The sequence below is a fragment of the Oncorhynchus clarkii genome, unplaced genomic scaffold (assembly GCF_045791955.1).
Source record: "Oncorhynchus clarkii lewisi isolate Uvic-CL-2024 unplaced genomic scaffold, UVic_Ocla_1.0 unplaced_contig_12727_pilon_pilon, whole genome shotgun sequence".
In the NCBI taxonomy this organism is placed as follows: Eukaryota; Metazoa; Chordata; class Actinopteri; order Salmoniformes; family Salmonidae; genus Oncorhynchus; species Oncorhynchus clarkii.
The window spans coordinates 39,706-55,648 of NW_027261042.1; the positions used below are offsets into that span (position 1 = coordinate 39,706).

At 42.6% G+C, this 15,943-nt stretch overlaps 1 protein-coding gene across 2 annotated transcripts; it reads right to left on the reverse strand.

Annotated features, from left to right (window-relative positions):
* Positions 1 to 2,044: 2,044 nt before the first annotated feature.
* LOC139403922 (GDP-fucose transporter 1-like) lies at positions 2,045 to 4,614 on the reverse strand. Of its 2 annotated transcripts, XM_071147128.1 has the most exons (3): positions 4,494 to 4,614; positions 3,505 to 4,013; positions 2,045 to 3,224 (listed from the first exon to the last, which is right to left on the reverse strand). In XM_071147128.1, exons 2-3 carry the CDS (start codon positions 3,980 to 3,982, stop codon positions 2,653 to 2,655), a joined length of 1,050 nt encoding a protein of 349 aa, XP_071003229.1. In that variant the 5' UTR covers positions 3,983 to 4,013; positions 4,494 to 4,614; the 3' UTR covers positions 2,045 to 2,652. The 2 variants fall into 2 exon arrangements, with proteins under 2 accessions (XP_071003229.1, XP_071003227.1); XM_071147126.1 differs by lacking the exon at positions 4,494 to 4,614 and having other exon boundaries at positions 2,512 to 3,224; positions 3,505 to 4,164.
* Between the last annotated feature and the right edge of the window lie 11,329 nt (positions 4,615 to 15,943).

The following is a 15,943-nucleotide window of genomic DNA, read 5'->3' on the forward strand; positions in this document are numbered from 1 at the left end:
AACCTTGGGTGTTGGGATTGAGAGACAGGTCTACCACCATCAACATTCCAAAATAACATTGGGTGTTGGGATTGAGAGACAGGTCTACCACCATCAACATTCCAAAATAACCTTGGGTGTTGGGATTGAGAGACAGGCACACCACCATCAACATTCCAAAATAACCTTGGGTGTTGGGATTGAGAGACAGGTCTACCACCATCAACATTCCAAAATAACCTTGGGTGTTGGGATTGAGAGACAGGTCCACCACCATCAACATTCCAAAATAACCTTGGGTGTTGGGATTGAGAGACAGGTCTACCACCATCAACATTCCAAAATAACCTTGGGTGTTGGGATTGAGAGACAGGTCTACCACCACCAACATTCCAAAATAACCTTGGGTGTTGGGATTGAGAGACAGGTCTACCACCATCAACATTCCAAAATAACATTGGGTGTTGGGATTGAGAGACAGGTCTACCACCATCAACATTCCAAAATAACCTTGGGTGTTGGGATTGAGAGACAGGCACACCACCATCAACATTCCAAAATAACCTTGGGTGTTGGGATTGAGAGACAGGTCTACCACCATCAACATTCCAAAATAACCTTGGGTGTTGGGATTGAGAGACAGGTCTACCACCATCAGCATTCCAAAATAACCTTGGGTGTTGGGATTGAGAGACAGGTCTACCACCATCAACATTCCAAAATAACCTTGGGTGTTGGGATGACCGTGAGAAAGCAACTTCAGCCAGATGGTACTTGGACACTACTAGTGTGAGGGACTAATGCTGCTTAGGCAACTAACTACAGCCAGATGGCACCCTCTGACCATACCAGTGTGAGGGACTAATGCTGCTTAGGCAACTAACTACAGCCAGATGGCACCCTCTGACCATACCAGTGTGAGGGACTGACAGAGGTACTCATTCCTTCACACTGGTGCCATCTAGTGTTAGCTTTGTGTTTAGTAGCTTCTGGACCAAGTCTTCACTAACCGATTCCAATCGGTTTAACTGCGTAGGTCTGACACCATTAACTACCTCAGCTCTTCTCAGTTGACCAAACCCCTAGAAGAGGTGATTTATGCTAAGGTTTCTGCTCAGGCATAAGCAAGTGAAGTATTGTTCTGTGTAAAAAAATAAATTAAAAAAAAGGAAGATTTATGCTTGATCATGAATACAGATAAAATAACACATTTACAAGAGGCGAGTAACACGTTATGATTAACAGAATGTCCATTTATTTTTATGAAGTACACATAAGTCACATTCACTGAATAACTATATATTTTATAAAATACATCTGTATCTTTTCTTAAAAACGTAATCTGGAGAATACCCGTACGCTAACCAGCTTTGAAATCCCACGTACGGTATCTTCCAACGCACTACAAACCCTGAGCAAAAAATATGTAGAAGAAAAACAGACTTTGTATCAAGTGGACGCCGAAGCAAAACCTGAAATCTGAGAGACCCACATTTTAGGATCTCTCAGATCACCAGCCTTGAGTCTTTCTATGTAAATTCCTTTTCTCGTGTCCCATTTCCTTATTCTCATTGGTCTGAAATGATGACACGACAGAAGAGGACAAGCAGAGAGGACTTTAGGAAAGGAGGGTGTTTTAGAGTGCAGGATCTCAACCCAGCACTGAGACAAGAGAGTTATGACATCATAATGATGATGCTCCCGCAGGCCACCTGGCCGGTTACCCAACAGTCTTCCTTCATGATTGAAGTTTTATGACACAGACAATACATCAACACAGACATTATCTTTAACATTCCTTCTATAATCCGTTACTTTGAAGACAAAACACACAAAATAAACAGCCATAGAAAATCTCCATCTCAGGGCATAAACAGTTCAGATTACATCCTTTGTTGTCAATTATTCAAAATGTAGTGCCCCTACTGAAGCCAGAGAGAATCAACCATCTCTTTGATGGTTTTCACTTTTATCACCTAGTGTCACTGCTTCAAAGATATAACGTAAAGCTGTCCATAAAACCAGCACTGGCTTAATCACTTATTAACTAAAGTGAGCTATTGTAGCCTTACAATCGGTCTCCACCCTCCATATGCAAACTGTATACCCAACATAAGAGCCCCACTTGCCAGAAAACTGTCATATTGCAGTTTTGCGTCACATTCCTGATGACACATACAGGCTAACAGGAAAGTCACTTGATTTAGATACTATCCTACGGACATATGAATAATGTTCTGAAAGAAGAGACAGGAATGATTTAGGTTATAATTCATGACCCCCCCACACACTGAATAAATAACAGAATTGGACAAAATTACCTTTAAGGAAATGATAAAACAATAAGGTCCCACTGAGTAACAAAACAACCCCGTAGCCTTCCTACACCTCTGTTTGTGTTACTATAGTAACATTCATTTATATTGACAGCACACAGCCCAACTGTTCCAACAGAACATCGCTGTAGAAACAACTCCGTGGTTAGGCCTTAGTGTTTACATTGTCTTCTGTCACCAGCGGGTCACCGTCACCACCACCACCATGGCAGAAGGTCATCCTCATCCCGCTATACCCCCGGGTCACCACCACCACCACGGTGGAAGGTCATCCTCATCCCGCTATACCCCCGGGTCATCGTCACCACCACCATGGCAGAAGGTCATCCTAGTCCCACTATACCCCGGCATCACTCTTCTCCCCTAGCAGTTTCACTTTGGACTCCTCCTGGGGAATATGGACCTTCTTCATCTCCATGCCTTTGACCCAGGTGTAGGCAGAAGACCCACCAAGGACCATCAGGTTACTAGTCCACCACAGGAAACTTTTACTGGACTGGTTATAGACCACAGCGATGACCGTCTGAGCGCAGGCCTTGGCCGTCCCCGACACGTTGTGCGTCAGCGGGCTCGTGAACTTGATTTGGAGGCCCGTCACGTAGCCGATGGCGAAACCGAACACGCCGCCCAGCGTCATCATGCCCCAGAACGTAGGGTCACCCAGGCGGCTGAAATGAACGAGGTGGCCGACCTCACCGAAGACGAGGATGAGTGGGAGGAAGAGGATGCAGGCGTTGATGTTGTTGTAGAAGGAGAGCTTCCAGATGTTTCCGTCTACCGCCGGCATGACCCGCTTGGTGAAGATGGCGTTGAGGGAGACACAGGCACTGGCCAGCACACCGAAAAACACACCCGTCCACGACAGGGAGCCCGCCACACCTTCCTGGTCCACACCCAACCAGAATCCACCTGATGGGAGGGACAGACAAAGAAAGAAGCATTAACATGGTCCTTTAGCAGCAATACCTTATGTTCAATATATGGCCAATACAGGTGTGGCCCATGTAGGAATGTATTAACCTGTGGTGCAATTATAGAGAAGCGTGAGGTTACTTATTATAGGTTACCTGGGAGGAAGGACGTTGTCTAACCAGCCTGGCTTGGGTATATGCCTTAGACATGAGAACTTTCTAGAAAGTCAAAGTACTTGCATTAGGCCAGATATAGGTTAGTTATTATTACCACCTACCTAGAATAATTCCACAACACAGGATGGCGTAGAAGGACGTCGTTTGCTTGAGGATCACGTAGGAGAGTAGAACGTTGAAGACTGTGCTGAGTGACCTGCCGACAGTGTAGAAGGCCACCCCTACATGCTTCAGGCACAAGTTGTTGAAGGTTATCATTCCAATGAACACGATGGACAGGGGTAGAACCTCCCGGCATACCTTTAGGTCGAACTTGACGGAGGGGAAGTCGATGACACCCGGACATAAGTGGGATAGCAAGTGCATGCCATAGCACAGTCCGACAGTCACAAGGCACTGGTAAAATGTCACAAATAGCGGCGCGTCCAAATCTTTACTGTCTAGCAAGTAGTTATTTAAGAACACCATGGTTATTGAAATGAACCAATAAAGTACGACCACACCACCTATTTTGATGGCTTTAAGTAGAAACGTCTCGCCTTTTCCTTCTTCCATGGAGTCCGAGCCTGCTAGAGCCATTCTCAAGATATTCGAGCGTTTCAACTGCACCCTGTTCATGATTGAAATCATGGAGGAAGGATATAGAATAGGTTAAAGTAAGATAATTGCAACACTCTGCTACAAAGTAACAGTATACATATTATCTTCGACCTATCGGATACAAACATCGAACGCCGTCCTCCGATTACGTGACAACTTCCTGGACAATATGAGGTACATTTTTTTTTAAAGAGACAGTGCTACATTAATCCTGCAATGAGAAACAATTCAACTTGAAGCCCGAACGCAATATGCACATGTGAGTTCAATCAGACAGTGTAGCCTAATATCGACTGAACAATACTATCAGAATGACCGGATATGTTTATGCTACATGACACTCCTAGGACACATGTAGCAAGCAGCCCATCAATATCAATAGGCCCACATTCCTAGATCACATTCAGACACCTTTTAAATAATGATGAGTTACTGATTTCTCTATATTTGTCTCTACAATATTACGATTCCCATCTCAATAATGCCTTACCTTAGTTGCCGTCAATATCTTTAAAATGTTCACCAGCTGGAGACGTGACTTTTGCCACTATAGCACGAGGAACGAGGAAGTAAACGAATCATACAATATTTCTCGTCTAGTTTACTCCTCCCACAGGTCCGGGTTGAAACACCCCTTTCTTGCTTTTCCTGATTTTCCACCAGTGTGACAGAGACACCTGTGTCTCTATACTACAGCCTAGTCCAGGTATGGGGAGCTCACTCACCCAAATCTCTGTCATTCATGCCTCGCCCTATGGTCATTCACTTCATCCACACACATAAACCCAGTAGGCTATTGTTACGGGAATTCCAGGTTAACAGATAAAGTCGATCTAATGCAACAATTCAGGGAGACGCCTCCAGAATCAGAGAAAATGTCTATGCCTCTTCACAATAGCACCGAATGTTCTGTAAACACCAGCCCGAGAGGCTTGTAAGGGAGCTTGAAGTCACAACATCAACTGCTACGGAATCACACAGTGTCACAGACTGACGGATACATTATCAGCGTGTCCTCGAATCCAGTCTGCTATCAACTTTAACCATAATATTCAACCCTGGGAGACGTGATAAGGGCAGTTGAACAGGTCAACGGTAGAACATCAGTAATTAGTTACAACAGATTATTATAGACTAACAAGTAAACAACTACTTCATTACTAAATATGGTATCAATCCATATCTCCAGTAAATCAAATACAGGAAAAAAATGTATCAAATGATTGCCCATTACAGCTATAAAACATATGTTGGTGCTTGCTTGACGAAAACGCTAAAACCACAATATTTCCAGATTTAAAAAAGCCTAATGAAATATTACCCGTTGATATTGAATAATGGTATTAATAAAACTGTCTCATCCTAATTATAACACAATGGGGTGTGGCCCCAACCCTCCGTCAGGAGATCCAAACCTCTAAGAGGTTGAATCAAATCAAATTGTATTGGTCACATTCACATGGTTAGTATGTGTTAATGCGAGTGTAGCGAAATGCTTGTGCTGCTAGTTCCGACAGTGCAGCAATATCTAACATGTAATCGAACAATTCCACAACAACTACCTAGGTGTTGGGTTAAGAAAGTCCTTACCCTACCCCCTTCCTCCGATCAACTCGTGGGCGCCATCCTACTTCTGAGACCGATGTGGAGAATTCAGGGGTAGTCCCAACAGAGCCTCAAACCAGGCTACTGCGACTGTCAACTCAACACCTTAGCCGCTATGCCAAGAGATCTGAACATCTTGATGAAGTCGCTAGGTATTGCTTTATGTACAGTACAGTATCACATAAATTATTACATAACCATTATTTAGCATGTGAAATATGTGATTATCGCGATCTGGCGAAGAGGTCCATTATCAGATGAACTAGTGGAGACCATTTTTATATATCTGCGTGTAGTTTTAAGGAAGTCGCTAACTAAACTAACATATGGTGAGATGCTGGAGGAAGCTTTCAATCGGTCAGTAGCAGAGTAATATGAGAAGAATACCATTTCTGATATATATTTTTTGATGTTCTAAACTAAGTGTTTTGATAACTTTTAAATGTAGTAACAGGTCCATGAGGAATAAACAACTCTTTACATAATACCATAGAAGCCGTGTTCTGCCAATAGAACAATGTGTGCCTTTCATCTTTCATCGTCTTTCCCATCTGATACAGATACTGTGTCTATCTGCATTTTGTCAGGTGGTAATGAGGCTACCTTGGTAAACATGTCAGAGTGGTCATACCTTCCTGTGTTGTTTCCTGTATACAACAGGAAGTCTCTGGTCCTGGTGCAGAATACACAGTGTTTCCCCCTCCCCATATTGACTGATACTATTACGTTTAATAATAACAAATACAATTAAAGATTTTACATCAGTATCAAGCCCGTCTGTCAGTCTGGACAACATCACATCATCGTGCAAGTCTCCATGTCCTGGCTCCATACATGTTTCTGTGAACACATACACACATAGTCACTGTTCTAATACCAATGGCAGTTAGAATAGGTGATATCTCACACACAAACAGACTCTATGTTGTAGGATGAACAGGTCAGATGAAACCTACCCAATTGAGGACTCCCCGTCAAACGACAGAGGCAGACAAAGCATCTCCAGTCCTTCTGTAGAAATAGGCAGAGTTTATAACGTTGTGGATGTGTTGAGTGTCAGGTCTCCTATCTAATTCTGTTCTTCCCATCAACAAATAATCTGTCTAACTCTTCCCACATGTGAACACACCCACATCAAACTACATCCCGAAACCAACTCACATTTGAATTCAGTCATAGCCGTTAGCATTTCTTAATGACCCAAATCTAAAACTAGGCCAAATCAGGAAGTGCAGTCGCTCTTTATGTAGTGTCTGTGTGGCAGCGCTATGTGCTTCTACACAATGGTAAACACTGTCAGTTCAATACAAAAACTTCATCCATAATGTGGCTTCATCCCTCTCCCCTCCCCTCATCCCTCATCCCTCTCCATCAGCCCCTCCGACAGTATGCAATACTCCTTTATGACCAGTAGATGAGGATATAGTCGTGAGCTGGTTTACAAAGTTGTTGTAGGATGACTGAAGCGATGGTTACATTTTGAATACATAGCAGGGCAAGAAAAGTATCCCTTTGACACACTTATCAAGAGAACATCCCTGGTCATCACTACTGCCTCTGGTCTGGCAGACTCACTAAACACAAATGCTTTGTTTGTAAACTATGTCTGAGTGTTGGAGTGTGCGTTAAATAGAAATAAAAACTAGAAAATCTTGCAATCTGGTTTGCTTATTACAAGGAATTTGAAATTATTTATACTTTTACTTTTGATACTTAAGTATATTTTAGGAATTACATTTACTTTGGATACTTAAGTATATTTAAAACCAAATATTTTTAGATTTTTACTCAAGTAGTATTTTAGTGGGTGACTTTCACTTGAGTCATTTTCCATTAAGGTATCCTTACTTTTACTCAAGTATGAAGATTGGGTAATTTTTCCACCACTGTCTTGAACCATGGTTACCAACCCATCCACTCTATCCCCAACTCCAGCACCATGGTTACCAACCCATCCACTCTATCCTCTACTCCAGCACCATGGTTACCAACCCATCCACTCTGTCCCCTACTCCAGCACCATGGTTACCAACCCATCCACTCTATCCTCTACTCCAGCACCATGGTTACCAACCCATCCACTCTATCCCCTACTCCAGCACCATGGTTACCAACCCATCCACTCTATCCTCTACTCCAGAACCATGGTTACCAACCCATACATTCTATCCCCTACTCCAGCACCATGGTTACCAACACACCACCACTTAATAATGAGGAGTGAAAGTCTCACTTGTGTTTTATTATGACCTGGAATGACATGGCGAGTCATAATGATGATGTCATAATCAAGCTCAAGATAAAATCTAATCAAATCAAACACCCATATTTAGCAGATGTTATTGCAGGTGTAGCGAAATGCTTGTAAATGTGGGGAAGCCTGGGTTGTAGTCGTTAGTCCAAACAGTTTCAAACAGTTGCATTTTGCTATGAAAACAAAAGTTTATATTTTACAAAATCAGGTAGGTCCCTCCCCGTTTTGTTCCTTTTGCTTCCGTTTGAGAAAGGTTTTGTAACGGTGTAATGAATACACCCCTGGACAAAACCCTCGCTCACAGCAGCTGAAATTCAGTTCAGTACAGCCTTGCTACAGTAATCACACCCTGTTGTTGAATTGGACATTTTCTTGTTGTGATGTTGTATTTGGCCACTGGGGGTCGCTGTGGTTATATATTTCAGCTGGTTTTAGATTCTATTGTAATTGTTTATATTTAGTGTTGTTGTTTATGTTCTTCCTATGATAGAGATAATCTTTACAACAACTAGTAGCACACCATAACCAGACCAATGTCAACCCGTATCTATGTGGCTGTAATAAACAGGAAATATAAGTGTCCTACATATTCCTGCCGGGGAGATGGCCAGCGTCTTCTGAATAGTTAACCTCTAAGGATTGGCCCCTTTAAAAAAAATGTTTTAGACTAAAATGACATACCAAAATATAACTGCCTGTAGCTCAGGCCCTGAAGCAAGGATATGCATTTTATTGGTACCATTTGAAAGGAAACACTTTAAAGTTTGTGGAAATGGGAAAGGAATGTAGGAGAATATAACACATTAGATCTGGTAAAAGATAATACGAAGAAAAAGAAAAACATTTTTTTTTGTATTTTTTTTGTACCATCATCTTTGAAAAGCAAGAGAAAGGCCATAGTGTATTATTCCAGCCCAGGTGCAATTTAGATATCAGCCAGCAGTGTATGTGCAAAGTTTTTATCTGATCCAATGAACCATTGCATTTCTATTCTAATGTTGTATCAAGACTGCCGAAATGTACCTAATATGTTTATTAATAACTTTTCATGTATCAAAACTGTGCACTCTTCTCAAACAATAGCATGGCATTCTTTCACTGTAATAGCTACTGTAAATTGAACAGTGCAGTTAAATTAACAAGAATGTAAGCTTTCTGCCAATATCAGATATGTCTATGTTCTGGGAAATGTTCTTGTTACTACAACCTCATGCTAATCACATTAGCCTACGTTAGCTCAACTACGTTAGCTCGACCCACCAATGCTGAAAAAGTTGTTGAAAGAACTTACTCTTAATAGCTCTGCCCTGCTATTTAATTCTGAAGGGATAGCTCATTCATCTTTTATGGTTTTTACTTCTGCAAGGGAGATGCTAAGAAGAAAGATTCACTTAGGTCTGAGTTTTTGTCACAGTGTAATAGGAAATTCAGTTCTGTCTCTACCTCTCCCCTGGAGCAGAGTGAGCACAGTCTGTCCTCTCTGGGCAGCCAGGTTTGCCTGTGACAACCGGTCTCTATAGCCAGACTGTGCTCACTGAGTCTGTACCTAGTCAGTGTTTTCCTCAGTTTCTATCAGTCACAGTGGTCAGATAGTCTACCACCATGTTACTGTCTGTTTAGAGCCAAATAGCATTGATGTTTCCTTAGATTTTTGGTGGTGTCTTTCCAAAAGGTGATATATTTTTATTTTTGCTTTCTGATGATGGTTGGGTGCTGAGTGCTGTTTTGAGGCTCTATGGGGTTGGTTTGGGTTAGTGAACTGAGCCTCAGAACCAGCTGGCTGAGGGGACTCTTGTCTTGTTTCATCTCTTGACATTGTAGAGCTGTGTGATGGAATGTTTTGGGGTCACTTGTTTTTAGATGGTTGTAAAATGTGATGTCTCATTTTTATATTTGGATGAGGAGGGGGTAATGGCCCAATTCTGCTCTACATTCCTAATTTAGAGGTTTTCTTTGCGCTTGCAACACAGTCTAGCAAAACTCTGCGTGCAGTATTTCTACTGGATGTTTGTCCCATTTGGTAAATTCATAATTAGAGAGGGACCCCTGAGCGGCAGGTAGCCTAGTGGTTAGAGTGTTAGACTTATAAACCAAAAGGTTGCAAGATTGAATCCCTGAGCTGACAAGGTAAAAATCTGTCATTCTTCCCCTGAACAAGGCAGTTTTATATTTTATTTCACCTTTATTTAACCAGGTAGGCAAGTTGAGAACAAGTTCTCATTTGCAACTGCGACCTGGCCAAGATAAAGCAAAGCAGTTTGACACATACAACAACACAGAGTTACACATGGAACAAACATACATTCAATAATACAGTAAAAAAATCTATATACAGCATGTGCAAATGAGGTAGGATAAGAGAGGTAAGGCAATAAATAGACCATGGTGGCAAAGTAATTACAATATAGCAATTAAACACTGTAATGGTAGGGTGTGCAGAAGATGAATGTGCAAGTAGAGATACTGGGGTGCAAAGGAGCAAGATAAATAAATACACTATAGGGATGAGGAAGATTGGATGGGCTATTTACAGATGAGCTATGTACAAGTGCAGTGATCTGTGAGCTGCTCTGACAGCTGGTGCTTAAAGCTAGTGAGGGAGGTAAGAGTCTCCAGCTTCAGAGATTTTTGCAGTTAGTTCCAGTCATTGGCAGCAGAGAACTGGAAGGAGAGGCGGCCAAAGGAAGAATTGTCTTTGGGGGTGACCAGTGAGATATACCTGCTGGAGCGCGTGCTACGGTTGGGTGCTGCTATGGTGACCAGTGAGCTGAGATAAGGCAGGGCTTTACCTAGCAGAGACTTGTAGATGACCTGGAGCCAGTGGGTTTGGCGACGAGTATGAAGCGAGGGCCATCCAACGAGATCATACAGGTCGCAGTGGTGGGTATTATATGGCACTGTGATAGACGGCATCCAATTTGTTGAGTAGAGTGTTGGAGAATATTTTGTAAATGACATCGCCGAAGTCGAGGATCGGTAGGATGGTCAGTTTTACGAGGGTATGTTTGGCAGCATGAGAGAAGGATGCTTTGTTGCGAAATATGAAGCTGATTATAGATTTACTTTTGGATTGGAGATGTTGAATGTGAGTCTGGAAGAAGAGTTTACAGTCTAACCAGACACCTAGGTATTTGTAGTTGTCCACATATTCTAAGTCAGAACCATCCAGAGTAGTGATGCTGGACGTGCGGGCAGTTGCGGGCAGCGATCGGTTGAAGAGCATGCGTTTAGTTTTACTTGCATTTAAGAACAGTTGGAGGCCACGGAAGGAGAGTTGTATGGCATTGAAGCTCATCTGAAGGTTAGTTAACACAGAGTCCAATGAAGGGCCAGAGGTATACAGAATGGTGTCTTCTGCGTAGAGGTGGATCAAAGAATCACCAGCAGCAAGAGCGACATCATTGATGTATACAGAGAAGAGAGTCATCCCGAGAATTGAATCATGTGGCACCCACATAGAGACTGCCAGAGGTCCGGACAACAGGCCCTCCGATTTTACATACTGAAATCTATCGGAGTAGTTGGTGAACCAAGCGAGGCAATCATCAACCAAGGCTGTTGAGTCTGCCAATAAGAATGTTGTGATTGACAGAGTCGAAAGCCTTGGCCAGGTCGATGAATACGGCTGCACAGTAATGTCTTTTATCTATGGCGGTTAAGATATCGTTTAGGACCTTGAGCGTGGCTGAGGTGCACCCATGACCAGCTCTGAAACCAGATTGCATAGTGGAGAAGGTACGTGAGATTAGAAATGGTCGGTAATCTGTTTGTTAACTTGGCTTTCAAACACCTTAAAAAGGCAGGGTAGAATAGATGTAGGCCTGTAGCAGTTTGGGTCTAGAGTGTCTCCCCCTTTGAAGAGGGGGATGACCGCGGCAGCTTTCCAATCTATGGGAATCTCAGATGATACGAAAGAGAGGTTGAACAGGCTAGTAATAGGGGTTGCAATAATTTTGGCAGATAACTTTAGAAAGCGAGGGTCCAGATTGTCTAGCCCGGCTGATTTGTAGTGGTCCAGATTTTGCAGCTCTTTCAGAACAGAAGGAGAAATGGGGGAGGCTTGGGCGGGTTGCTGTGGAGGGTGCCTGGCAGTTGACCGGGGTAGGGGTAGCCAGATGGAAAGCATGGCCAGCCGTAGAAAAATGCTTATTGAAATTCTCAATTATTGTGGATTTATCGGTAGTGATAGTGTTTCCTAGCCTCAGTGCAGTGGACAGCTGGGAGGAGGTGCTCTTATTCTCCATAGACTTTACAGTGTCCCAGAACTTTTTTCAGTTTGTACTACAGGATGCAAATTTCTGCTTGAAAAAGCTAGCCGTAGCTTTCCTAACTGCCTGTGTATGTTGGTTCCTAACTTCCCTAAAAAGTTGCATATCACAGGGGCTATTCGATGCTAATGCAGAACGCCACAGGATGTTTTTGTGCTGGTCAAGGGCAGACAGGTCTGGAGTGAACCAAGGCCTATATCTATCGTTTGACAGTGATGAGGAGTGGTCGTTTGACCGCAGACCCATTACGGATGCAGGCAATGAGGCAGTGATCGCTGAGATCTTGGTTGAAAACAGCAGAGGTGTATTTGGAGGGTGAGTTAGTTAGGATGATATCTATGAGGGTGCCCGTGTTTACGGATTTGGGGTTGTACCTGGTAGGTTCATTGATAATTTGTGTGAGATTGAGGGCATCAAGCTTAGATTGTAGGATGGCCGGGGTGTTAAGCATGTCCCAGTTTAGGGGGGGCAATCAATGCACATATGGTGTCCAGGGCACAGCTGGCGGCAGAGGGTGGTCTATAGCAAGCGGCAACGGTGAGAGACTTGCTTCTGGAAAGGTGAATTTTTAGAAGTAGAAGCTCAAATTGTTTTGGTATAGACCTGGATATTAAGATATAACTCTGCAGGCTATCTATCTATCTATCTCTCTATCTATATATCTATCTATCTATCTATCTATCTATCTATCTATCTATCTATCTATCTATCTATCTCTCCCTTCTCTCTCTCTCTCGCTCTCTCTCTCACACACTCTCTCTCACTCTCTCTCCCTCATATATCTCTCTCTCTTTCTCTCTCACACTCTCTCTCACTCAATTCAATTCAATTCAAGGGGCTTCATTGGCATGCAGCCGTAACAAAGTAATAATAATAATATAATAATAATAATAATAATTTTTCACGCCCAATTTTTCAGTTTTTGATTTGTTAAAAAAGTTTGAAATATCCAATAAATGTCGTTCCACTTCATGATTGTGTCCCACTTGTTGTTGATTCTTCACAAAAAATACAGTTTTATATCTTTATGTTTGAAGCCTGAAATGTGGCAAAAGGTCGCAAAGTTCAAGGGGGCCGAATACTTTCGCAAGGCACTGTGTATACAGTGTTTTAACAATGTACAAATGGTTAAAGGACACAAGATAAAATAAATAAGCATAAATATGGGTTGTATTTACAATGGTGTTTGTTCTTCACTGGTTGCCCTTTTCTCGTGGCAACAGGTCACAAATCTTGCTGCTGTGATGGCACACTGTGGAATTTCACCCAGTAGATATGGGAGTTTATCAAAATTGGATTTGTTTTCGAATTCTTTGTGGATCTGTGTAATCTGAGGGAAATATGTCTCTCTAATATGGTCATACATTGGGCAGGAGGTTAGGAAGTGCAGCTCGGTTTCCACCTCATTTTATGGGCAGTGAGCACATAGCCTGTCTTCTCTTGAGAGCCATGTCTGTCTACGGCGGCCTTTCTCAATAGCAAGGCTATGCTCACTGAGTCTGTACATAGTCAAAGCTTTCCTTAATTTTCGGTCAGTCGCAGTGGTCAGGTATTCTGCCGCTGTGTACTCTCTCTCTCTCTCTGTCTCTCTCTCTCTCTCTCAATTCAATTCAATTCAATTCAATTTAATTCAAATCAATTCAAGGGGCATAATTGGCATGGGAAACATGTGTTAACATTGCCAAAGCAAGTGAGGTAGACAATATACAAAAGTGATATCTCTCTCTCTCTCTCTCTCTCTCTCTCTCTCTCTCTCTCTCTCTCTCTCTCTCTCTCTCTCTCTCTCTCTCTCTCTCTCTCTCTCTCTCACACTCACACACACACACACACACACACACACACACACACACACACACACACACACACACACACTTTCTCTCTCTCTCTCTCTCTCTCTCTCTCTCTCTCTCTCTCTCACACACACTCTCTCTCTCTCTCTCTCTTTCTCTCATCTATCTCTCCCTCTCTGAGGGGTTGAGTCTGAGGGGATGAGCCTCAAGACCAGGAATGGTCAACTCTGGTTCTCGGGGGCCTATATCCTGGGTTTTGTTTTTGACACACTAACATCAGTTACTGATTTAGATGGTGATTGTAGAGTTGGCTCTGCCTGCGCTAGTGCGGCCCGCTGGCCCATGAAACACAGGGGTCCAGTTAAACCAATCCTAATACAGCATACAATTACCTCCACAACAGGACGTTCCACTCTAAAATGTTCTAAAACATTCAGAACATTTCAGCGCTCCTACACGTAACCCCTCCAACTCCTTCCCTCTCTCCCCAGGAGATGACTGCACCCTTCCTGACTCACTGGTTGCCACTGTAGAGCTAATGAAGGAAAATGGTTGTGCTTCAGTTTCCACTGCTGTGCACCACCGCAGCCTGAGGCCTATTTAATGATGCTGGTTGTTTAAAAGCTTTATCACAAAGGTTGTGGAGGCGGGCCCAAGCCAGTGGATGGAGTGTTTGTGTGCTTGATCAATAACATGACTCCAGCCGAGAGACGTGCACGCTGTTTCTGTGTCCACGGCTCCCTCTCTTTTACTCTCTCTCTCTCTCTCTCTCTCTCTCTCTGATTGTCTCATTTCATCTCTCTCTCAATTCAGTTGATTCAAAGGGCTAACCTTAAGCCTAAACATTACACTCACAAGCGTTTCAAAGGAATATAGACATTTCAAATGTCATGTTATGGCTATGTACAGATTTATAACAATGTGCAAATAGTTAAAGGACCAAAGGGAAAATAAATAAACATAAATATGGGTTGTATTTACAATGGTGTTTGTTCTTCACTGGTAGCCCTTTTCTTGTGGCAACAGGTCACAAATCTTGCTGCTGTGATGTCACACTGTGTGGTATTTCACCTAATACAGTAGATATGGGAGTTTATCAAAATTAGATTTGTGGGTCTGTGTAATCTGAGGGAAATATGTGTCTCTAATATGGTCATACATTTGTCAGGAGATGAACATAGCATGTCTTCTCTTGAGAGTCAGATCTGCCTACGGGCTCCGTGGAGTTTGTGAACAGAGCCCCAGGACCAGCTTGTATAGGGGACTCTTCTCCCTCTTCCCACCTCATTTATCAATGTTGCATAGAAAAGCTTCTAAATGAACGCGTACGAAGAAAATGCATAATGTTCGCAAGTACAAACAGTTGGTATTTATCAATTGCTCGTACACTTGATTTACACACACCTGTAAGTAATGTGCCTTGATAAATCAGACACGTTCTAAAACACTGTGCTAGTGCACATGAAGCCTAATTTACATAAAGAACCTCCCTAAATGACCATTTATGGTCACAAACCTTCCCTTTAAAGCTGCAAGAAATGTCACTATTTTCTGTCCGCCAACATGGAGAAATCAAAGAAGACAAAGAAAAAAACTTTTTGGACGCAGAAATATAACTTTAGGTCACCGAAGTGGAAGCAAAACAAGTCGTACTTTTTTTGGAGCCCTCAGCAATGTCTTGACAAAAAAGATACAAAATATTTATTTGGTTAGCAGGTTAGAGCTGTCTTAGATTCTGTCTCATCTGAGTGCAGAACAGTACATGAAATAAAAAATAAATGGTTTGATTTGAAAACATATGCAAAAAAATAACAATTACGTGATACACAAAATGGATATAAGTGCAACAGGAGGAGGACAGAGTGACTCTTCACTGTCTGCTATAGACCAGAGCACTGGCAGCACAACTGGAGAGACCTCAGACACACCAACTGATGGTGACACTGAGGACCCTCTCCCAGACCCTGAAGGACTACCAGACACACCAATTGATGGTGATACTGAGGACCCTCTCCCAGACCCT

What these genes read in the sequence shown, in the direction of transcription:
- LOC139403922 (XM_071147126.1), bottom strand. Translation starts at nt 4,033, where the DNA reads ATGATTTCAATCATGAACAGGGTGCAGTTGAAACGCTCGAATATCTTG. An exon ending in GTGTTGTGGAATTATTCTAG is followed by an intron (nt 3,225 to 3,504) that starts GTAGGTGGTAAT and finishes CCCTCCCATCAG; the next exon opens with GTGGATTCTGGTTGGGTGTG.